Source organism: Lissotriton helveticus, chromosome 7, assembly GCF_964261635.1.
Source record: "Lissotriton helveticus chromosome 7, aLisHel1.1, whole genome shotgun sequence".
Taxonomy (NCBI): domain Eukaryota; kingdom Metazoa; phylum Chordata; class Amphibia; order Caudata; family Salamandridae; genus Lissotriton; species Lissotriton helveticus.
This window is the reverse complement of record NC_136068.1, coordinates 970,069,462-970,094,470: the sequence shown is the minus strand read 5'-3', so window position 1 is coordinate 970,094,470 and position 25,009 is coordinate 970,069,462. Positions and strand designations below refer to the sequence as shown.

General features: G+C 42.2%; 1 protein-coding gene across 13 annotated transcripts in view; it reads left to right on the top strand.

Annotated features, from left to right (window-relative positions):
- Positions 1–25,009, top strand: part of RNF130 (ring finger protein 130) — a 684,518-nt gene that overhangs the window by 637,323 nt on the left and 22,186 nt on the right. For 7 of the 13 annotated variants that reach the window (XM_078653552.1, XM_078653558.1, XM_078653554.1 and 4 more), the window contains one exon: positions 2,909–3,103. The exons of the other annotated variants lie outside the window; for them this stretch is intronic. Coding sequence is in view for 3 of the 7 variants with exons in the window: in XM_078653558.1 (XP_078509684.1) it covers positions 2,909–2,937 (29 nt within the window). In the remaining 4 variants the exon portion in view is untranslated. Of the gene's footprint in view, positions 1–2,908; positions 3,104–25,009 lie in introns of those variants that run through there. 13 annotated transcript variants of the gene reach the window in all.

Below are 25,009 nucleotides of genomic sequence, written 5' to 3'. Positions count from 1 at the left end.
ATCATAAAAGTATATGCTTGTCCATTTAATTGGTCTCTCTTTGAACAATGGCACATCTTAAGTTACCCAGTTCGTCTTTTATGTTTCATTGGTAGCAGCAGCTGCACAGAAAGCAAGCAGTTTTCAGGAATGATGTGCCACCAGACCTCCAAAATGAGTTTATTATGAGGCCAACAAGCCTCCGTTTCTCAAATTTCACGCTCACTCCTATTGTATACCGCTCTTAGCTACTGCATTCTTTACCTGGAAACCTTCATATTTTGGCTCGACACAAATGCTATTTGACTAGTAATGGCCTTTTTTTTAAAGACCAGTATTGGTGCTCTGCTGACATCTCGTTAGGAATTATGATTCTGAGGCCGCGCTTTGTTATGCATACTTAAGGATTTGGCATACAATCACCTGCATAATTAAAAGTTGCTGAAAACGCAACATGGTGTTTGTGTTGGCAGCCCCTCTGCAAAGGTTCACATAGTGTTGTTACTGGCAATGTGTGTGAGGGGGTAAAATAGTTGGCGTGCCCCCCACCTGTTTCCATCCGCTATATAAATAAAACCCTTGGTACAGACCGGGTCTGCGTGCTGCGCAGTGGGAATTATTTGCAATGTCAATAGCACAAACTTGCGTAAATACGTGACCTATTGCATTGAAAATGCAATAGGTCTCGCATTTGCGAGAGATTAAGCTATTGCCATTGTAAATGACTGCCATTTTATTTATCTGTTTTCAAAACCAACACATAAATAAAAAGTTTGTCATTTACAATGCCAATAGCTCAAACTTTTGCAAAGGCGAAACCGTTGCATTGTAAATGCTTGTTTTTCCTGTGGTTTTGAATTCACAATTATTAACTCCATTCCGAAAGTATGCAAAATGGGGAAATTGTGGGCTCCAGTTAAGGAAGGCTTAGCTCTTGGTATGCCTGACTACCTTTCTGAGATTTAAAATAATTCAGAAGTAATATAAATTTTGCTGGTGATATATGTATGACATTGCACTTATCGACTTCTTGGTGGCATACTTGAAGGTGTATTATAAAATTTGTTTAGCCTAACTATATTTCACCCGTTTGATACTTTTCCAAATCAAAAAGAACTCGCTCTGTGAGGCAGCGGCTACTATCGTGCTTCTGGAATCATAAAGGGGCAGGGTATATTTTTCAGTTTTCAGTGTAGGCCTATCTGATTGCATTTGTTTGCTTCATGGTATTCACTTCCAATCACTTTTGCAGGTAATATGCTGTATTACAGACTTGAAATAGGTATATCTTAAATCCTAAAGACTATGGGGCACATGCATCAAACTCCCCATTTGCGATTACCAAATAGTGATTATTAAGGAATCGCTATTTGGTAATCGCAAATGCCTATGCAAGTAGGAATCACAATAAAATTTGTGATTCCTTAAAATAAGCTAATAGCGAGTCAGAAATTGCGAATGGCTATTAGCTAATATGACTCCATTCATTCCCATGGGCCTACAGGCCCATAGGAATGAATGGTAATGCATTCGAAAATTGTGGTTACCAAATTGGTAATCACAAATTGAGAATGCAAATCCAAGGGTGCCCGGGTGGCTAAGGCACCTCTGATGCACTCCTCAAAAATGTAAGTGTGCACATGTGTAGCACATACATGCACTAAGGGCATGTGTGCCCTACATGGCACTTTGAAAAATGCATTTTTGTGCATTTTTCAAAGCATGCATAAATTACCATCATTCTGAAGTTGATGGTAATTAGTGTTTTCATAGATGCACAGTTCGCATTTAGGAAAGGCTACATGCATCAGCAATTAGGGATTTGCAAATTGCAATTCCCTAAATGCATTTGCAGTTTAGGTAATCGCAAAAAGTTGTGATTACCTAAATTGCGAATGACACAAGGTACATGCATCTGAAAAGGCCTTTTTCCATTCGCAAACCTTTTGCGAACAGAAAAAGGCTTAATGCATGTACCCCTAAATTCCGGAAAACGTTTTGCCTTGATAGGCCCCTAAAGTAAAGTGTGCTCTTCATATGGACACTGGTACCCTATATTGATAAACTATGTGCTCTCTAGGGTCCATTCACACAGCACAAAATGATTCAAAGGTTTATGACTTCAATGAAGACTTTTGTGATGACGAACTAGGACTACAAGTAAGTAACATTTTCTTTTTGATGAATTGATGAGGCTTCATTGGAGCTTGGCAGTATGGATCTGTACGTACTGTAGCAGAGTCGAAAAGATTTAGTGTATAATTTGCAGGATATTGTAATGTTTGGAAAGTTTTCAAGATCTCTGGTAATTTTTTTAAGTATATAAATGTAAGTATGATGTGCCTATAGGTGAACCGTTGGCACAGGCAGTTATCACATTTGTAATTTAAAAAGAGGATTACATTTACATTCACATTGGTTTTCTTTGCTGGAATTTTTTTTTTCTATCATACTCAAACACAGAAACCATGCTTTAGTGTCTTCATGGTGCTATTTTCTACTTTTTCCTTAGTTTTTTTTTTACTTCCGTTCTTCATTTTCTCTCTCATTTCTCATTACCTTCCCTGCTTTGATTTTCTATTGTTTTTTAATTGTCTTTTATCATCTTATTTGTTTGCATTTTCGTTTCCTTTTATTTATCTGTATGTAATGCATTATGCGGTACAGGTTCTGGTATCTGACTTCACTTCTTCCTATACTTACTTGTTTCTACTGCAGTTTTTTAAATGTTTATTTTGATTGGATGCAGAGCGGTCAAATAAAGTAGGGTAACTTATACATGTTTCTCCTCCCTTATTCCATTGAGGCTCAGATACGCTGCATCTCTCTCTCTCTCTCCATCGCAGCTAGACAGACTTTGCAGCACTGTGGTCTTGAATGGGCATGTTGCCTTAATTGTGCCTCTTATTTCTCTCTCCTGGCTGTACAGGGCTGAATCCTATTGAAGAAAAGGTCTAGGACTCAGAGCCGCATGGAGTCTCATATTTGTGTGCTGGCTTGTTAGACGATCATGTTGCACTTATTATAATCACAAAATGTATGTTTTCATAAAATTGATATAGCCAAAGCTTTGTATTACTTAATACGTTATAATAGCGACTGAATAAAACGTGCCTTATCCTTGTCAGGTCTCCGGTGTTCTTTTGTTGATGGTGAGACACGGTTTCATGGTTGCCCATTCTCTCCAGACCTGCTTGTGCAGCTTCGGTGCTGTATGGCTTTGTTCTCACTGGATACATCCCCACGGGTTTATCAAACTTTCCATCTTTAGTCTGCAACGCCAGTATCTGCGATGGGAATAAATGAGTCATTTCATTACATACTTTGATGTCAACTTTTCACAGCTGCACTTGTAAAATTGTCAAGCTAAAGCACTTCATAAAGCATCGATGATGCTTGTCATTTTTGCTTTTAAATGCTGAAAAGTGTGTTTCAACCTTTAGCAAGAGAGGTAGCAGATGGGCATCAGTACTTCAGGTGTCTCTCGTACACAGAGAACATGTGCACATGGGTGTCAGCTGTGCAAGCATCCCTCATACATGGTCAGCAGGTGACATGCGTGTCTGCAGTGCAATTATATAAATACATTAAGCAAATCACGGTAGCAGGTTTACATTCATGTGCAGGAGTAGGTACTGCCTTTCAGGAACTGTGCAAGATTCGCTTGCTCTATCCGGTACACAGTGCTGTGCTGACAGTAGGAGTCCAGTCTTCCCCCTTATAGAAAGAATCCAGCCTGTGCAAGCTTCCCTCACTTACATATGACACTGACATGTGTTCTTATATGATTTGCATCTCATCTTAGTTTGCATTCGTACATGGTGCATCTCACGGTCGTTTGCCTTTTTCTATGGTTATAGGTGTATGTAGGTTTGTATTATGCGCAGTTGACACTGTGTATGGTCGGTATCAGTGATCTGAGTTATTGTAGGCTTTATGTATAAACAAACAAATGAGAAGAACAGTGAAATATTCGCAAAAATGGTATAAACTTGAAGAAAAGTGGGAAGTCAGATAATTCAAATCACGGGTGATTTGTTTAAAAGGGCAACAATAGTAATCCTAGAATGGTTCTTGGAAATCAGTTGGATCTGGGACTTGGAAGTGCATGGCCACACGCTATCGAAGGCTATGAACCTAGTCCTGACTGCAGAACTTCACCACTTATGCTTCAGGAGACTTCATTTGGGTTTTTCATACTGGCTTTCAAATGAAGACTTAGGATGATAAGAGAATTCACCGAATGAGGAAAGTCATAGAGGAGGATCGACATTGTGTCTGTCAGGTTTTTAATCATGCGCAAACTTTACCCCCTATTCTCTGGAGTAGAAAATAGTGTAAAACTGTGTTTTTAACATAACGCTGTAAACCAATGAGTAACTCCTTCATAAACCAATTAACCAAGAAAGAGTGTAGAACACATTAGAAATGTATTTTCTTTTTTTTGGTCCTCATTTTCCACCATGGTTCCACGTGTAAAGGTCCAACAGAAGCCACTTGCTGTCTCAGTAAATAGCTGGCAGGGAATTATAGAGTTTACTGTTCAGTCTCCCAACAGCAAGAAAAGGCTTCATTTTCCAAGACCCACACATAGAAACCCAATAACAGTGTTTAATACTGCCATCATACTCCAAGATCCAGCTTAAGTACAGGCAAAACAAGGGAAAAGTTAAACCACAGCAGCATAATCATTGGACCAGGGGGAAAAAAAAAAAAAAAAACGGTCATTCCTTAGCTCCATTTTAACAGATGCCAAAAAGATCTTTTATTTCGATTACCCGATCTAGCCAGGTCGAGTTTTGACACTTGTAAAACAGAAGCTCGCCAGACTGTAAGTGAAGGTGGTAGTCGGTCCTTCCATCTTTTACAAATCTCCCTTCTAGCCAACAAGATGGGGTAAAAAAGAAGATTTTTAGCTGGACAACGAACTCCATCCATTACACCAAAGATTACAAGAGGGAGATTGGTCGAAATTTGAAAACCCAAAGATGAGGTGAGTAAGTTACTGATTGAATCCCAGAAAGCTGTTAAAAGAGGACATTCAAAGAATATATGGGCATCAGAGGCAGCTATTAGACCACATCTGGCACCTGCTACTGTTGATCCTTGAACAAATGTTGCCAACCTTTGTGGGGAATAGTATGCTCTATGAAGGGTGTAGAGATGGTTCCTTCGCAACCATGCGGGCTTTACTATGTCCCACAAAACCTTAAATGATATATGCCATAGATCCTGAAGGTTGTGAGAGGCAATAGAAGAACCCCATAGTAGATCAGGCAGATGAAATTCTCCGTCCGATATTAGAAATGTATTAAATAGAATCAGGAGACCCTACGGCTATTCAAATAATGTTCCTTTTTTTTAATTTCCAATAAGGTAGTAGCATTAGAGGCTTTGTTGTCAAACCACATAGTTAATGCAATGGGACAGACACATTTATTTATAGATAAAGAAAACATTAAATGCATTGCAACTATCATTATCTATATTATTCGAATAATAGTGGTCTTTGTCCCTGCCCTTTGAAAGCTAAATGTACTATTATGCATATTCTTATGGACTGTGTTTTTTATCTTGTAAATCGGATCAAGTTTTTAAAACCTATGTTTTTTAAATATGATGCTCTTCATAGGAACAAAGGAGTGGAGTTACTGTCTGAGATGCGATATTTAGATGTGGCAGTTGGGATTGCTCGGTTCTTACGATCTGTTGAACAGAATTTAAAAAAAAATGAAATATAATTGGAAAGGGGGCGGCGAGGAGGGGGGTTCATTTAAAGGTTTTAATTAATAAGTGTACTTTTTAGAATGTTTTATGGACCATTGTCTAAATAAACTTGTTTTTGAATCTTATTCGAATGAAGCAGTTAAAGATTACTGACTTTAAAGCGTGACGTGGGCTTTGTGAATTCTCTACTGAAATGTTCTAGTGGATTTAGACAGATGCATCATAAATACATCAGACAGTTTACTATTGACTTTAATGCATCAAAAGGTGCAATTTTCCGGGTGGGGCTTGACCCTAAGGAGCATGAAAGCATTGGGCTAAAACTCCTGCTGTGCCAGTAGGCCTAGAACTGTAGCTTGGACAAAATAGGGCGTCTGCACCAGATAGGAGCTGAATTGTTTGTCGGAAGCAGCTAAAGCGGAGTCAGCAGAACAGCATCAGAAGGGCCCTCTTGCAGGTGAGATATAATGTTTGGCAGCAGTGTCTGGAAGCCTGGGTTGAGGTGGATAGTTGACAAATTGGTGAACATGATCACCATTAGAGGGAAGGTCTTAATCCATTGTAGCCCTGCCAGCCCGATTTGGAGCCACAGGTTCAATTGTTCCTAAGGACCACGAAGATTCATAAGGACTGAAACATCAACGCAAATGCTTTCCGTTGAATTAACCCCTTCGCAGCGGGGGTAATTCCCTGCTGTGCTGGGGGAAGGAAGCGCGCGCACAGCGCCCCGGTGCTCATGACGAGCTGAGCTCGTCACGGCCACACCAGTTTCTGTGGAACGCTAAGCACAGCGGGGTAATTAGCCCCGCGTGCGAACGTTGAGACCGTTATGACGAGCTCAGCTCGTCATGGGCACACGGCCACCGTGGCTCATGACGAGCTGAACTCGTCTTGAGCACCCAGGTGGTTAAGACCCACCTGATAGTATAAGCAGCACCCAAGAGTGTGAGGTGCCTGAGAGGAGAGTCGTAAAAAAAGCACTGGTGACGATTAGACAGGCCTGAAAATTGAAAGTTTAAATAAAGGCCTTGACATAGAGAGAGGACTCACCAAACATTATTACAATGGCATGAAGGGGTTTTATGAACTGAGAGAAGTGCTGAACAGGCAAAACCTTTATGAGGAAGTGCCATACCGGGGCCAGTGCACATACAAGGGTAATGCAAGCAAATTAACCTTATTAGCTGTATACATGGCCTACCCAGGTCGTCACTGATGTAGTGCTCTTCATATGGCCTTGTTCTATAAAACAAGACATAATTTGCTGGAGAAATTGGAGCTAGAGGCATGTAACCCGGTCAGGCTGGTTAATCAATGCATATTTCCTGCGGAGTTATAAACATGAACATTACGCCACACTTTTCACTTTTCGCTGTTATTCATTACATTGGTTAGTTTACATCCCTTCCTGGTGTAGGTCGAAACCAAAACAGGTCAGACAACTCCTATTTTCTGAAGTAGTAGATTGTAAGTCGAAGACAAAAACTCAAATAGTGGACATTTCCGGCCCGTCAGAGTTAGAGTCTGCACATTGCGGACATTAAAGTTTTATCAGCTCAGCAAAGGCTGCTGTGACATCAACAACCACTGAAGTACCGTCCCTTTGAGGAGAAATTACAGAATTCCAAATACAACTGGTGATGGTAGACAACAGGATCGTAGATGTTGATAAGAGATTGGAAGCCCGCCAAAATGGGACTCGGAATTGTGAATGTTATCCAAAAAGACTATCGACCTGAAGGACAGAAGCCATAGAGATAAGATCTATCAGGGATACCAGAAAATGCTGAGAAGAAAGTTTTGAAGACGCACTTGTGTACTCTCATTCCAACACTCATGCATATAACTTTTTAACAACCACTGGAGTTACAGTGAGCACCTAGAGTGCGATCACGTAATGTTATGTTATGTTAAGTTATAGGGAATTTGTAAAGCGCAAACTTTCACTCCAAGGAGCATCGTGGTGCTGAGCGGATCCCTAACAGACAAAGGTGACAGGCTGGGAAATGATTTAGATAAGTGATCTGCATAGAACATCAGGGGCCATAAAGATCCAAGTTTTTAGAGCTTTCCTAAAAATGGTTTCTGATTGGATGAAGCATAGGTGATTGGGGAGTTGATTCCAGGCCTTAGTCCCACACACTGCAATTTATTTCCCCCCTTTTGAGACACATCTAAAAGCAGGGTGTTTTAAAAGATTTGTGTTAGACTATCTGAGAGTGTGGCATGGCATATAGCATGCAAACCTGGGCCGAAGTTATTGGGGGCCTGAGGAATGAAAGATTCTAAAGATAATTATCAAGATCTTAAACAGGATTCTTTTGTGGATGGATAGCCAATTCAGTGCTTCCAGTGCAGCAGATACTGATGAGCTCCTAGGCCATTTTAGTACTAGTCGGGCTGCTGTATGTTGTACCATCTGTAATTTGTGTAGGACCGACTTATTTGCTCCTGCATAGAGGCTGTTGCAATAATCCAATCTAGAGGTGATGAGGGCCACTGCGACTGCTTGTCACGCCGTGCAGGGGAGTAGGTCGAAGAACTTTTTAAGTAACTTTATCAGATGGAACCAGGTCCAGCCACTGCTAGGGATTTTTGGTGGAAGGACAGTGCTTAGTCAGACTTGGCCTCCAGATTCCTAGCTACCGTTACTGTATTGGGGGAAGAGGAATGTGGCAGGGCCACCATAGACTAGGAGAGAAGGTGTTCGCTTTCCCTAGTGGCATGATTTCTGTTTTTTCTGAGTTACATTTTAAGTAGTTTGCTTTCATCCACTGAAAGACTGCTGTGAGACACTGACAGAGATTTTCCTCAACCAGTGTGATATTTTTATCTAGCACCAGAATTAGCTGCGTATCGTCCGCTTTTTGAGATAGTCTTGATGTTAAAGGACAATATCAGCCTAATCAAGGGAGCCATTTAGGCATTGAGAGCACTAGACTGAGAATGGACCCTTGTGGAACCCCGGAAGGCAGGGGTTTTTCTGCTGACTGGTATTGTCCGAGAGTAATGACTTGTCTTCGGTTTTGTAGAAATGATTTTAGCCAGGCCAGGGCGATATGAGAGATCTCATATGATGTGAGACGGTCCAGAAGAATGACGTGAGACCTTGTTGAAAACAGCTGATAGGTCTAATAAGACCAACTCACGATTCCTTCCCTGGTCTAAAGCGGCTTTAATGGATTCAGTGGTGTACAGGAGGGCCGATTCCATAGAGTGCTGAGGCCTGAAACCTAATTGATTAGGGTGTAAGATAATCGCTCCTTCCAAATAGGTCATAAGTTGTAAGTCACTTAGATTTTCAGTAATCTTACTAAGACATGGGAGTAGAGCGAGGGGTCGAAGATTGGTAAGGGTGGTGGGATCAGCAAGATACTACTTTTGGAGTGGTTTGACTGCTGCAAGTTTCCATTCATTGGGACTTCTGCTAGTAAAAGAGAGGCGTTTATTATGTTATTGATGACTGGATTGACAGTATCCATAATGGCATGTAAAATTAAGGGGGACATGGGTCAAAAGGAGAACCTCATTTAACACCTTGGCTGCTTGAGATATTTGCCTGCTGTGCTGGACCATAATAGAAATGGGTGTGGTCATGACGAGCTCAGCTCGTCATGAGCACAGGAGCAATGTGCCTCATGACGAGCTGAGCTCGTCATGAGCACAGAAGGGGTTAACTGCAAGAGTAGCCTGACGGGATTGTTCTAGACTAATGGCTTGAAAAGCTTGAAAGGATGGTCTGTTGTTTCCTAGATCGGTAGTTGTAGTAGCAGGAGGAACGAAAGGTACTGGAAATCTTGTTGTAATGACTGGACCTTCTGTTCTAAATAGTCTGCTATGCAGTCGCAGAGAGACTGTGATGGGGGAATCTCTTGTTTAAGGATTATGGGGTTGGTGAAAGAGTTGAGTATCTTAAAGATAGTTTTTTTTTATTTGCGTTGTCCAGTTTAAGCATCTCAGTGAAATAGGATTTCTTGGCAGCTTTGATTTGTTGGTGGTAGTTAAGAGCTGCTTTGAACCTGGTTAATTCATCCTGTTTATATTTTTGTCACCATCTACATTCCAATTTCCTTCAGTGACTATGTAGTTCTTTCAGATTTTGGGTGTACCATGGGGCAGAGGGTTTCCCGTAGAGGGGTGCGAAGACCCCAATGATGAAGCATGACACCAAGGGGCCTGTTGGTGTGTGAGGGGTATTTTAAGAACACTTCGTGCTCCCCACTTACCCATTAGTGGATTCCTCTTGTATATGATATGTGGGTTACACCAGGCTTTGAGCCATTTTTCTGTTACTATGAGGCAGTCTAGTTGATCGTCTAAGATTAGGTTGTGGATGCTTTGAGCATGTTTGCATAGTGATCTAGCATTAATGAGGCCTCCTTGTAGGTAAGTCGTGTTAGGACTGTTGCCCATCGATGTGTCCTATAAGGGACTGAAAACTGTTTTACAGTTCTTACAGCAGATAGGGTCCTTCCATTTAGCAACATCAAAAGGGTTTTTGCAATTGTGAGGACGGTTGTTAAGGGCCAGAAGGGAATCACGAAAGTTCTCCTGAGGGCCTGGGACAAACCTTGCACAGAGGCTCCTGTGTATCACTTGACTGCCTGACGCCTGCGCCTGGAGATACAACCTTCCTCTCCCAACACCCTCCCCTGAGAACCTGGTTGGTCCGGCTTCAACTACCTATCATGTGGTTAAACAGACCTCGGATAGTGAACACCACCATTTTACAAGTTCACGTTTAAAGGTGATATCTTAAACGCTGATTCTTGACACACATTGCATGCACGCACATATGGGATAATATTCTCTGAAATAGATTTGCTTAAATTTACACTTCTTCATAGGTATCTGTTCTAAATTTTAATGTTTTTGTCCGCTCGGCGATAGCCCTGCAAGTTTAGAATCAACAATGACTGCCTGACTGGAGCTCCGACATGGTAACATGGGTGAAGTTTATTATATAAACAACACCAATCCTTTGTTTAGACAGAGGAGCATTTCGCTGTCACTTACTAGGTCCTCCCATACCGAAATTTCAACCCATCTGAATCCTGTTTACCTTCCTGAGAAGGACGATGGCCTGCCCTGCCCAAGAAAGAGCTCCCAAATGAAACATACCCACAGGTTACTTGGGAGATGGATCACCCTATTGTATTCTGGCAGATTTGCACCACCTAAGTCCACTAGTTTAGGAAGTGCTAGGTAGGAGTATATATATGATTATATATGCATGTGTATAATTGATGTAACAGCACAATGGTTGAATTGTTTATCTTCTTTTCCATTCTCATTATGCTGGTTACTCTGTTCTGTTTCCTTCTATTAATCATAGCACTGCGTGTATTTTACACAAGAATCATATTGCTTCAATAAATGATTGAAAATGTCAATTGAAGTATTTCTTATGTCTCTCTTTGGGCATGCATGAGTTACTATTGAAAGGGACTGATCTTTTTCTGCGATTTCCTTTGAGAGTTATTGTTGTCATGTTCTGAGGTTGCACATACCATCCAGTACCTTGTAAGGTTAGAGGTCCAGATGGCGCACTGTTAGCTATCCAAGACTAAGGCCAACATATCCTAATGGTGTGGGTGCACTCAGTCTTTCACATTTTTGATGTTTATATTGTCCAAATGCACAGTCTTACTGATATAGTATGAACTATACGATACACCAAGGTCAGCCCAAATGCATTCTCTTGCACTCCACAGTTCAGGGAATCAAAGAGGCTAGATACCTTTGGAAAGCGCATTTTCTCTTCCACCAACCTAGCCTTGTGGTCGCTAAACACTGCATGCCTCTTGAGCCCATATTTCCGTGCATTGTGGGACTCTGCTGCACAGCTGCTTCCCAATATTATATATATATATATATATATATATATATACACACACACACACACACACTCATCCTCCGTTTGGCGGATGCTGGCATGCTACCAAAACCCTGGTGGTGTCCGGCGAATATATATATATATATATATATATATATATATATATATATATATATATATATATATATATATATATATATATATATATATTACCTACTGGCGGTCGCCAGTAGGTATATATAGTTAGGATTTTTTCTCTATGGGTTTTTTGAAAATTCTATGTCTAATAACTTTGGCGTTTGTGGACGGAATTGGCTGAAATTTTCAGGAAAATGGCACATTTTGTTTCTGAGCAGCCCCTGAAAATTTTGGGGGGGTTCGTCAAGGGGGGGCCGAGAAAAAAGGGGGGTCCCAAAACGCGTTTTTCCCATGTTAATTTCCATAGGGCGGTTGGCCTCACTTTTAGCCCGAACGGCTGAATGGATTTGCACGAAACTTGGCAAAATTGTAGGGACTGGTAGCCCGATGTGCCTTTTGTAGGTCTCAATATATGTGCTCCAGTGGATTTTGAGAAATTAACGTTTAAAAAAAGATATATATCTGTAACAGCGGACTGGGCAGCGGCCCAGGACGCGTACTTGTCGCGCAACGGAGCTTTGTGAAGCGAAGCTGATTGGTTCTCCGGCGTCTGTCAACATTCCAAACAGTCCGTAGCGGCCGCCATCTTGTCTCTCGGTAGGATCGAGAGACAAGAGGAGGTCAAAACAAAGGGGGAAATAACTATAAGGGGGCATAGTAGATCCTCGCTGACCCCCTAGGTTTGATGTGGAGGTTTTAAAAGGGCCCCGCGGGGCAAAAAAAAAAAATAATAATAATAATCGAACGGCTGAATGGATTTGCACGAAACTTGGCAAAATATTAGGGACTGGTAGCCCGATGTGCCTTTGCTAGGTCTCAATATATGTGCTCCAGTGGATTTTGAGAAATTAACGTTCAAAAAAAGATATATATCTGTAACAGCGCTCCGCTTCGCGTAACGGAGGTTTGCGAAGCTGATTGGTCATTCTGTCACTGGGCTATAGTTGGGCTACATCTGGCTGATATTTGGGCTACATTTGTTTTTTTGTGTGTCTGGCGGCCACCTTTGGGCTACATTGGGCTACATTGGGCTTCATTGGGCTACATTCGGCTAATTAGCAAATAGCTCATCGCAAACTAGGAATGGTAAAGAATCGCTATTTATTCCTTAAAGTTCGCTATTTAGGAAATGCAAAAAACTTTGATGATACTTATGGCGGTTCATCTCTAACAAGATAAGAAGCATAGGGATACATTTATGATGACTGGCGCATCACCAGGGATGTGTTAGTCATTCTGTGCCGCTGTTCCGTCACCTATGGTGTGCTGCATTTACAATGCGGCGCATCATGGGGCAAAAACAGCACAGATGCGTGATGTATCTGTGCCGTAAAGGTGGCGCATTGCTGGAGTTGTATCGCAAGTGTGATGAAGCTCCAGCAAGGGTCGGGGGTGCCCCTGTCGCAGGGTTTCTGTTCTCACACAGAACTGTGGACAGAGGATTGGAACCTCGGCGAATGCATTGCTGGAGTTGTATCGCAAGTGTGATGAAGCTCCAGCAAGGGTTGGGGGTGCCCCTGTCGCAGGGTTTCTGTTCTCACACAGAACTGTGGACAGAGGATTGGAACCTCGGCGAATTAGGGTGTACCAAAACTCACGTTAGTAATGAAAAACTCCTTAGCAAGCTAGGTACAGTGTCACATTGGATATAACAAACTCTCAATGTTTAGACAATCCAGAATATGAACTTATAGTACCTCAGGATACGTGGAACTCATGAACAGTCGGTCGTTATAGATTTCTTAGAAACCAGAACATGGAGTTAAGAAGAACAGATGTGTATTTGAAATGTTTATTTACTAATGCCGTCTTCTCAGGCGTAGTACCTTAGATAATAAAAGTACACATATTATCAGTAGCAAAATTACCAGCATAGTTACTAGTACATAAAAAGTGAATGGTGATAGTATGTTAACATGCTGTAAATGAATAAGAGTTAGCAACACTTATAAGCAGCCGCGGGCCGTGGAGGGAGTTACGGTGAGGCAGGGAGGCGGGGAGGGGGAGGGGCAGGGTGGAGAATACAAGTACACATATTATCAGTAGCAAAATTACCAGCATAGTTACTAGTACATAAAAAGCGAATGGTGACAGTATGTTAACATGCTGTAAATGAATAAGAGTTAGCAACACTTATAAGCAGCCGCGGGCCGTGGAGGGAGTTACGGTGGGGCAGGGAGGCGGGGAGGGGGAGGGGCAAGGTAGAGAGGGCTCCACCCTGCTTCTCCCCCTCCCCGCCTCCCTGCACCATCGTAACTCCCTCCACGGCCCGCGGCTGCTTATATCTCACCCTCCCTAATACACATATTATATTATTTGCTAAGAAGGTCTCTTTGTGTTGGTTTAGGGCGTGCCCATACTTTAGTGTCTTAGATTTGAAGGAATCACATCAGCATACACCAGCTCTCTCTTCATGTGAACCGCATCAACTGTTGTGTATGTGTGTTCGGCAAAGCAATATAAAACCCGCCTCATGCCCAGAATTGGCAGAAGTTGCACTTATGTTATGAGTATGAAGTCGTGGAGATCAGACCTCATAACAATTCTGTATCGTGTTGTTCTTGAAACTTTAGCACTCGCTGTACAGATATAGTTTAACAAGCAAAGCAGATAGTAGAGCAATAACATATTATTCTCATGTAAACCACGATGAACTACTAGGTGGAAAGCTAAAGCAACAACTAAGTGTCGTGTGCAGAAGTTGCAAAAAAGGAAAAATGGCGTTTAAACCGGTAATGAGCCCATGCTAACTTAACACGGTGTAAAGATATCCAGGACCTAGATGACACCTCCCCATGATCCGGAAACGAACTGAATAAGATAATAGAAGTGCCATCTCATGAGAGCAGATTGCAAGTTTATATGTGGACGGTCCGCAAGGTAAAGCATTAAAAACTAGGAAAATGTAATGCTAAAGAAAAATAAAACAGCCAAGTACTTTATCGAGTCTTAAGCCAATAGGCAAGGTAAATAATAAAAACTTGACAAATAAGTCAATGAATTGTCAATGAAATGCTAGTACTCAGCATATCAAACATGAAAAAGGTCTATGACATAACTGTGTATGCAAAATAAGCTGCAACAGCCTCCAATAGGAAGTCACCGTCTTCATCCGAAAACAGTTCAGCCATCCAATTTAAAAGCGGAAAAGAACATACATGCTCTCCCAGCACCGGATCCTCTATCACCATCAGAGGACAGCTCGGTGGGTTTTCAAGAAAGCTCTGTTCCAAGAAAGACTGTGCTGCCGCCAGTAAATTCCAGGGACCAAGTAGTCCATGCATCAATGCCACAGCCATAATCCTTTCGCCAGGACAAACCAACTCGTGAGTAATGATAGGAGTCATCAGCTGATTAAAGTCGACGTCAGGAGAAACCGGTCCGCAGAGACACAAATCAATGGCCCAATCGAAATCACAGGTCAGGCAGTGAAATACAGGCTGGACACAGGTGAAGTAGGAGAATCGAAAAGATAATCCATATGCCGTGCTTAATATCGCCAACGGCATTGTGCCATAATATTCTAGCATGCGATTGCGGAACAGTGTCAGCAGCTGCAGGGTGGGAGGTTGCATAGGAGGGACATCCATATTTAAAAATGTAAAAAAGCACAAGAGCGTCCGCTGGTAATGCAAGTAAAAATGCCAATCCACGAACCAGAGTGGAGAAAATAGAATGAAAGGAAGCAGGGATGACTCCAAAGATTTTCTCAAATGAAGTCACGAGACCACTGGTAACAACTTTAAAAAAGTGCGCCAGGGACTTTGTGGAGGATGCGTTAAAGATAGTCGGAAACATGTTGCTGAAATTGAAAGGCAAATCTTAATTGAAAAGGGTGTGCACCTCTGTACGGGTGTTCGCTATGTGAAGTACGAAAGTTTCACGGGCCGAACTCAAGGCCACCTCTCTCTGAGACAAAAGAGCTCTTATTCTTGCCATGCCGTTGAAACGTGTCCCAAGGTTGGTATTTGTGGCCAGATTGAAAACTCCCTATGTTCATGTGTGGGAGGAAATAGAACATTTCTGCAGCAAATAACCCGTTCACTTACTGTTACGATAAAAGGAATACTTTTAATTAACTCAGAACAATCTTCATTATTGAGCATCAAATAACTACCATTTTCCAACAACTTGAACGTGGGGATGATAGCAGGAACTGGCGTGCCTTGCAACACGCAAGCCATATTTGGTCGGTGTTTGTTGCATGAACCGTGTAACTGTATGTGCCTACACATTAGTGAATGATCTGGCGTCTCAGTGCATTCCTCTCCATTCAGATAAACTTCTTGATCATCTTTGAAACATCTGTATGTGTATGGAAGCGACCAGACCTCATGAAGAAAAGCACTACCTAAAGGTTCATAACGACCTATTGGTATATATTTCATACAATTTGAAAACTTATATAAAGCAAAAGGCAGCTTTATTAAACCGTGGATAAGGCATGTTGCCAAAAAACCCGCAATCCTCTGCTGATGATGTCACTGAGCATGTCATGAATGATGTAATATGTGACATCATCAGCAGTGGATTACGGGTAATAGTATCTCTAGTTTACTCCCCTATAGCTGTCTTTCTTTTAACATAAGTGTCTGTTTCCTTCCCTTATACTTACTGTTTTTGGTTCGCTTCCGGTTCGCGTACCGGCGAGCGAACTAAGAGAAATAGAGGTTGGCACAGTTCCAAATATTGTACCAATTTTTTAATAACGGGGAGGTAGTTCTGAAAAGAACTTTTTTATTTTTTATTTTTCTGAACATTTTTTTACTGTTTTTGAATTTTTCGGAACAGTTTTATATTTTTTTGGGTTTTTCTTGGAGGGGGCAATGAAAACGATTCATTGTAAAGGGCTCAACAGGAGCAACAAAACAAAAAAAAGAAGTATTTATTATTTTGGGCGTTTCGTACAAACTTGCATATGATAGTCAATAGCTCTGTTGATCAGAGTGATGCTTTTTTCTCCGTAGGAAATGAATCCATCGCAAAATACGCAGATGTGTTTTACATCACCAAATCTCATTTGTATATTTGGCACCATCTCCCTGCCCTCTGGTCCCGTTACTTCCGGTACAACAGATCTTCTGGCCATAATAGGGAAATTATCTAGGTCGTTCCGAAACTGTGCAGCACTGTAGTTGTTAGGATGCCACCTAGTCATATGGCGATGCATTGTGTAGTTTTCGAAACTGTATTTTTTGTCGGTCCCTCTGGACAGTCTATCTTGACATATAAGGCAAGTTACGTATCTTGCATTTACTTTTTTCTGACCTTTGGGAATTTTAAAAAATTGCCAAATGAAGTTTTCTTTCCGGTGAGACGTCCTGGGCTGCTCAGGCAAAAACTGCCTCTCTTCGTGCTCGTCCTCCTGTTCCTCTTCTTCTTCTTCTTGTTGAATTATAACTTGAGCAGGTGGTCCACTCTTCCTTGGATGTGGTGGAGGTGGTGGGGAAGCACCAGCTGAAGCTACTAAAGAAGCCATTGCTCAGTGATCACAAAGGGTCTTTCTCTCACAATGATGAAAGTCAGAGTGAGGAAAGAAGGAGGGATTTTCATCATTTGGGAAAAACAAGAGTTCTCAACCAATCAAAAGTGTTCATTTTAGATTATATGACCTAGTCTTACATCATTAGGAAACCAAAAGTGAAATGAACCAATGAAAAGTGTTATTACCAAGTCACATGACTTGCTGTGTTTACGTTAAGCGCTTTGCAGGGCCTCCCGGTTTGCTTCCAGAAACCTGCGCTTTGCGACTCGCTTCGCGTACCAGTTCGCTAACGTAGTACGTCATATGACGTATCACGCGACAACGTGAAACGTCATGCGGACGGGAGGCGTCACGATGTTGTTTTGTAACGCGGCACTTGCGGTAAAGAAACGTTTACCGGCTCGCGGTCTATTTCGCGGCATCAAGGTCAGCTAACGGGAAGCTTCCCGATTTGCGAAGCGGGAACGAAGAAAAAAAAATATTTTAAAAAAAAATTATTCATAAACATATAAAATATATTTTTGGATTTAAAGAAGAATACATTTTACAGCTACAGATATTAGCTGTTAAAAAACCAATGAAATTCACAGAAAAAACCATAGGTTATGGACCATATATAGTTAGGAATTAGCATTTACAAAACCTTGAAAATTCACTGAAAAAACCATAGGTTATAGACCATATATAGTTAGGAATTAGCATTTACAAAACCTTGAAAATTCACTGAAAAAACCATAGGTTATAGACCATATATAGTTAGGAATTAGCATTTAAAAAACCTTATTTTACTCACACAAAACCATTGAAATTCCATATATAGTTAGTTGCACTAACTATATATCGCGCACCCGCAATCCACTGCTGATCATGTCACATATTACATCATTCATGACATGGTCAGTGACATCACTGATGACATCACAGAATTGGGTGTAAGCAGTCTGAGGCACAGGACCACGTGGCTCTTCTTGCAATCGCTGGCTCATCTTAACGGTCGAAAGCTTTTTTGTTTGTTAAGGTGTAGGGTTCCGACTCTCATTTCCACACGCAGAGGCCATTCCGCTCTCTCCTCTTCTCCTCTCTTTTCTTTTAGTCACATGTACACCAATGTGGTCTTTTCTGCTCTCTGCCAAATCGTAACTTGGTGATCAGAGCCTTTCTAAACGCTGGCGGTTCTTTTACAAATAATGGACTTTATTTAACGGAGACAACACGAGTTACCCAGGATAACACAATGTAGTCAAGCCGAGGAGCTTGTACTTCATCCTACCCCCCTCCCCCTTCTGGGCTCAGAAGTGCAGGTACTCAACCATTCAAAATAAAGAAGGAATAGTGCTCAGTACTACAGTGCCACTAAAAGCACTGGGTCAAATATATTAACAGCATGCGCGTAGCTGCTTTTCCCGCTGTACGCGGCGTTTTTTAAAAACGCGCGTTACATGACGAGCTCAGCTCGTCATCAGCGTGCGAGCGGCGCAACTGATGACGAGCTGAGCTCGTCATCAGCGCCGAAGTGGTTAAGCTCTGTCGTGTGTCATAGTCTGACCCCTACAGTACGTGCTCAAGTTAAAAGAAAGACTGGCTCACATGTGCCCATTATTTACCCAGTATATCCCATTAGGCCCGAGCTGTATAATTTACTCCAACCACCCAAATTCATTCTAGCGGCAATCTTAACATAAAAAAATATTTATGTAGTGCGGTCACAGGCTTGATGCTTTGTAGCCCTACCAGTAGCAGACATTGCCATCATTGTATGCAGTGGTGCACCTTTTATCAACCTTTAAAAGGTGAAAGGGGAGTGGATCACTGAAAGTGTAACAGGTAGGCAACCAACTGAGAGACCTTACCGGGTCATTAAATGGGAGCCATACGCAAACTTCCAAGTGAAATTCAAGTGAAGAAGGCACCATTTGTCACAGGCACATTTTGAAAATGCGTGCAATAAATCATTAGATTTCAATTAATGGCAGTGCCTTCTGAAGGCGAACAGGGCAACAATCGGTACACTAAAGTTAGAATCCGGGAGCATCAGCCTTGTTTGTGCCCAATGTTTCAGAAGTCCACAGAGCGTAATATTGTATCAGACAATATTTGCACAGGGCATTTATTGTATTGTACAACGGCACATAGCTGTCTGCACAAGGGCAATGCAAGCACGTTAATGTTTACTTAGAACGGCAGCGTAGTAATGGCTCATGTTCTCTATTGCAAATAATTCGCTCGCCAACTGTTTTCACTCAGCCGCATGTTTATATTTGCATCGAGCTTTCACTCTAAGTGAAAGCGCCATGCAAAAATAAACACGGGTCTGAGTGAAAACAGATGACCCCCATAAAGATTAGAAATTGCTTTGCAACAGCAGCAAAGCAGACGACCCCGTCTGGATCGACGGTCAAAAAGGCAAAAGGGCGTCAACAAAAAAAACTCATTTCCGATGGCAGGCCATCGTTTAGCATAAATGGTGACGCCAGCCAATGGAAATGAGGTGCGGGGCTTCAAGCCCCCTTCTGAAAGACCTCATCCACAATATCTCTCGGCAGCGTGCAGCGCATGCGCTGCAACACTAGGCGAGACCTTAAAAAAAAAATGTTTTATCTTCAAATGCATTACGACCAGACATGTTGGCCTATACACAGCCTAGCCATGTAGCACCGGTTAGTATTCTTTAAGATCACAAAACATCTTTATAATTGAAACACAAGTCTCATTGACTCTGAAATTGAAATTTCTTTGATCCATCCAAAGATAATGTTTTTATTCTAACTAATTTTAGCGTGAGCTGCCGCACTGCGAATATAAAAAAAAATATGCAGGGATATCAAACGATCAATTGTAGAGGAAGATAAAAATTTAACTCAAATTGTATTGCCACCATAACTATAGGAGCATCGCCTAATCAACCCACTGCTAATGCAGTCACACTTCAATAGCAGGATATGACCAACGTGTGGAACTGTACTGTGACTTTATTTCCTAAACATCGTTAAAGCTTCCACTTAGAGCATTGGAGTAGCATTGAGTTTGGGTGGCCATGTAGCCAGGCAGCTGCTTTTGTGCATCACATTTTTCTGTCCTTCATGGCTAACAATATTGGTATCCAGGCTGCATCACATCTAGTAAATCTGCAGTTCAAATGGCATGACTTTTTGTAACAAAGTATTATGTTGTTGAAGTAAGGTTCTTCACATTTGATAGTTTTTTAGATCCGCAGTGTCCTCTGTTTCAGTTGGGCGTTAGTTATCTTCATGCACGGGAGGCTCGGCTTGTGTTGGAAGCTCGTCGCCAGTTTGTAAAGATGACAATCAAGGGTAGATTGTGAAACGTAGTTTATTAAGATCTTCCAACACAGAAGAATACAGGCCAGTGGAGAGAACCGGAAGAAGCGTCCAGTCACGGCGGTCATCAGCTGTGGTCTGGCAACCTTCCAGAACGCTCAGCTGAAGACAGGAGGGAGTAGGCCCGGCTCCCGTAATTTTTGTTAGGGTGGGCCATGGGTGCATTCCGGTGGGCCTCTGCGGGCCCAATTTGTTGCTTTTTTTGGTAGCTTACAAGCCATAGAGTACATCATATCTACTTGCAAACAGTCAGCATGATAAAAATGGATTGATTCTATGTGTATACAGAAAATGTGGAGAGTTATTTGAAAGTAAGAGCAATGTCTGGACCGAAGTGTAAACCCTCAAATTCCAGCAGGCCAGGATTCAACACAAGTACTTCCAGTCCAGATTATTCACTTTTCTACCATCCCTCTCTTGTGCACCCTATTTAACAGCTGACCTTGGACCCCAGTCCCATATCAGTCACATCCAGCTCCACTTTCATTATTCCCGGTGAAAAACATTAGTATAATCACCTTCAAACTTAAAACATTGACTATAGCAGTAAATATAATTAGCACACACTTTAAACATGTTCCACAGTTGCCCTAATGACCTGACTGCTTATTAAATAAACAAAAGCAGAAAGGCCAAGACAGGGCCGGCTTTAGCGCTAGTGCGAAAGTCTTTTTGGAGCCCCATCCATGACTCCTTTCTCCACAGATGCCATTACTACCACCCTCCAACATTGCTTTCATCACTCCGTAGCCCTTTTCTCATATGCATTTCATTTTTTATATAGCGCTACTCATTTCAGTGTAGGGTGTCGCAGTACTTTACATCATGCACACATTATACAGAGACATTGAATCGTACAAGTATGTAAATCAGTTTATAGGGAATGTTGCATAAGCCAATGAGGATTGCAAGGTGTAGGAATCACATTTCATCCTTACTGGTGGGCAGTATATTTTAAGAGGGTTTGGTCTGGAGAAGAACAAACTCTGTATTTAGAGCATACCCCAGTGGTTGGGGGATTGGCTTTACTATTAAACATTTATATCTGCCCAAACCAACTCTTTTTAGCAACATTAGAATAATGAAAGACTGGGTAAGTTCTAACTGTGTCTCAACAGAAAAAAGCATTTACAATGCAATAGGTCTCGCAGCATTAAAGTTTGAGTTATTGGCATTGTGTATGACGATGCCAATAGTTTCTGAATTATATTGATTTGTCAGGGCAGGACCTAGAAACACCTCCAAATGGGCGGACATGTACACCATCCAGTGTGGAATTTGTAAAATCATACAAAAAATCTTCACACAGCTTTGTAAAGTGCAAGAGTTACTAAATACCGACACCCCTCAAAATTATCCTGTTTGGTACTCAATAAAAAAAAATATATATATAAAAACTTTTTTTTTCCAAAAAGATTAACCAGCTCAAATCTGCTGTCTACATTTTAAATTGAGAAGTGGTTTAACCTCGCCAGAAAAAAGAAGGTGATGACACAGTCGCAAAAGGGAAGGGGTCAGGAGATTAGATATTACAATTTGCCAGACCCAGCAGGCCACCGTCCATATGATAGCGACTCTCTGATTGGATGCTATCTCGGACCTACATCATGAATTAATGACGACGTGGAATGGCAACCAACTCCAAATGTTGATTTTACAAACTGGATTGTTAGTACCCGAGTCGGTTCATAAATGTAATTGAATTAGCACAAATTTTTTTTTTTTAACTAAGGTTATTTTTAGCAGAGGTCAAAGAGTCACAAATATGTCAAACTTGGGTTACAAACAAACTGAAGTAATCCAGAAATTGGAAATCTGACCAGGTTTAAAAATAGTTATAAGTAACTATACATGACGATAATCAAGAAATGTTCAGGGAGGTAATGCCCCCTCTCACCTGCGCTCTGTAAGGCAGTGAAGTAAAGAAGCTACCTACACATATGGGCATCTGCCCATTTCTCAGGAATACTAGACCAATGACCTCTTCCGGTTGGCAGTGGGTCAAAGTTGGAGGTAAAATTCTGTGTAAACCATTGCAGGCTTGGGTGAAGCATGCGCTATGTCTATAGTAGAAAATAGGACTCACCCGTGCCAGTCTTAGATTCATTCATTCATTCATTCATTCATTCATTCATGCCTCTCCCAGAGAAGACTGGGCTACCTCCATGGAGAGCAGATAACTAATAGATCTATTTTAACATTATAAAAGCAAAAACGATACACATCAACTAAACATCTGCAGGTAGATCGCAATAAATTATATATAAATGCATCTTACCTAGGACTGCAAGTGCACCCACAGATAGCTCCAGATTCGGCAAGCGCACACATGGCACTTTACAAGCATTGCACAACATTGACGTACGACCCGTGCAAGAGGCAAATAAATGATTTCAGTAAAATAGCCAAAGGCGGCGCGCTGAAGTATATCACGGCTCGCAAATAATCCCTCGAAGCAGTGACGGGGTCAGCGGACGACTTCGCCAAGCGCGAAAAGATGAATCTCGTAAGCGGATAGTGCTGACGTGGCAAGCGGCAGGGCGCTCTAATGAAACGATAGTTTACGACTGCGGCTGGATAGAACTAGGTGAGGGGTCGCAAAGGCGGCACTCCGGAGGTGGGAGCGTAGCAAGGACACTCTCCTCAACCAGGTCACGCGGCGCCCGCTCCCTCTCAAACAGAGTAACATGGGAGCAGAAGTTGTGGTATGGTAAAGCGCGATTGTGTGCTTCCGGTTTGGCCGGCAATGCTTCCGGGTCGCCGCAGGCAGCGCGGCGGCCCGCCCTGCACGGGGAAGGGAGGCAGCTTTCGAGGAGGACAGCACCTGGCCGCGAGCGCGTTCTCGTGCGCGTGACCTTAACAAATCGCCGCGCGCGGCCAGTGCTGTCCTCCTGGAAAGCTGCTGGAAAGCTGACACGCTAACTATAGGTCTTTGGCGAGAGCGAGCTTCGCTCGCTTCACCGAGACCTAAAAAGGGAAGTTCTAACTATACCATTCAGGTTTGTGTGCAGCTCTTTGATGACATTTCATAGGTCACTGCCCTATGAAAGTATTGTAACTTCTGAACTGCAAGTAACACAAGAATCTCTGTGACAAAGGCGGTAACCCACTGAGCTCTCAGTTTATCTGCATTTCAAAACTACCAACTGACAAAGGATTGCTCTCCAGCAAGATCATTAATCACCAGATATCTGGACATTTTTATTGTTGTCTTGCATCCATGGCCATGATAACAAGCATTTGCAACGCAAAAGGTCTCACATTTACGTGAGTTTGAGCTATTGGCATTGTAAATGACAATGCCTTTATTTATATTTTGGTTTTTAAAACATAAATAAAAGGCATTGTTATTTACAATGGCAATAGTTTAAACTTGCGTAAATGTGAGACCTATTATATTGCAAATGCTTGTTTTCTCTGGGGCTGCTCCTATCTATGGGTCTTCACCGTCCCGCTCCTGCAAGCCAACTGTTGTTGTGACACGAGAGAGGCAGAGTATTTCATGCAGCCAGCCCACCAATTCCAGTCAGGGGTGGGGTCCGGTGGATGGGGGTTGCTGCTAGCTGCCCCGCTAATGCTTTTTTAGGATGACCCCCTTGTATCCCCTTGGGGGGTGAGGTGGGCCTGAGGGGCAGTAGGTGTGTGCCCACCCCGTCCTCTGTGTGGAAGTCACACACAGGCTCTCCCGACTGCACAGGAAGTGATTAGGGTAATCCCCACTGTCAAAGCTCGCATTAATCTTACAGGCCAGGGGGGTTTTCTGGGATGGGCCACTCTCGCTGTCCTCACAACAAATGTTCTAACATCAAAATGAAGCCAGTGGGGTAGAACCAGGAAGTCTTGTGTAAAAAATTCCATTACAGGAGGTAAGGGGGGTGTTGCTGGGGTTCCTCCTCCAGATGTTTTGCAGCGTTGGAGCCTGGGGGGTTGCTTAGAAGATCTCCTTAAGTGGCTCTGTTGGCACGGCTAATGGTTAGAATAGAACAGCAATAACCACGTCATGTTTTCCACACCTATCTGAGTAATATATTGGTTTCTAGAAACAGGTACTAGTACCTACTACTCATTATCTATGTATGCATTTATTTATTATATTATTCCCGTATCCATGAGGTTTGTATAGCGTAGGCATTGCGGGAGGGATTAGAGCGCTTTATGACAGAAGAAGCACTATACCACACAGCATCAGAATTAACAATTACACCAGCGATAAATATGTATGGTGTCAAGGCTCCTTACAGGGTTCAACAGCGGAGTGTCAGTCTAAGAAGGGCGGGTAGGAAGAATGGAAATCAATTAAAATGTCTTTAAAAAAAGGAAAGGTTTTCAACTGTTCTCTTTCTGCTTCTTTGAAAGGACGACAGCAGGCCCTGGTTGAACTGGAACCAGAGACATGCAGTTTACACACCGATCCTTCTAGCAGGCGCATTTGCCCCCTGAGCTATTTTCCCTGTGTTAGAATGTATGTACTCCAGCATATACAGATTTCTACTGCTAGCTCTTCGA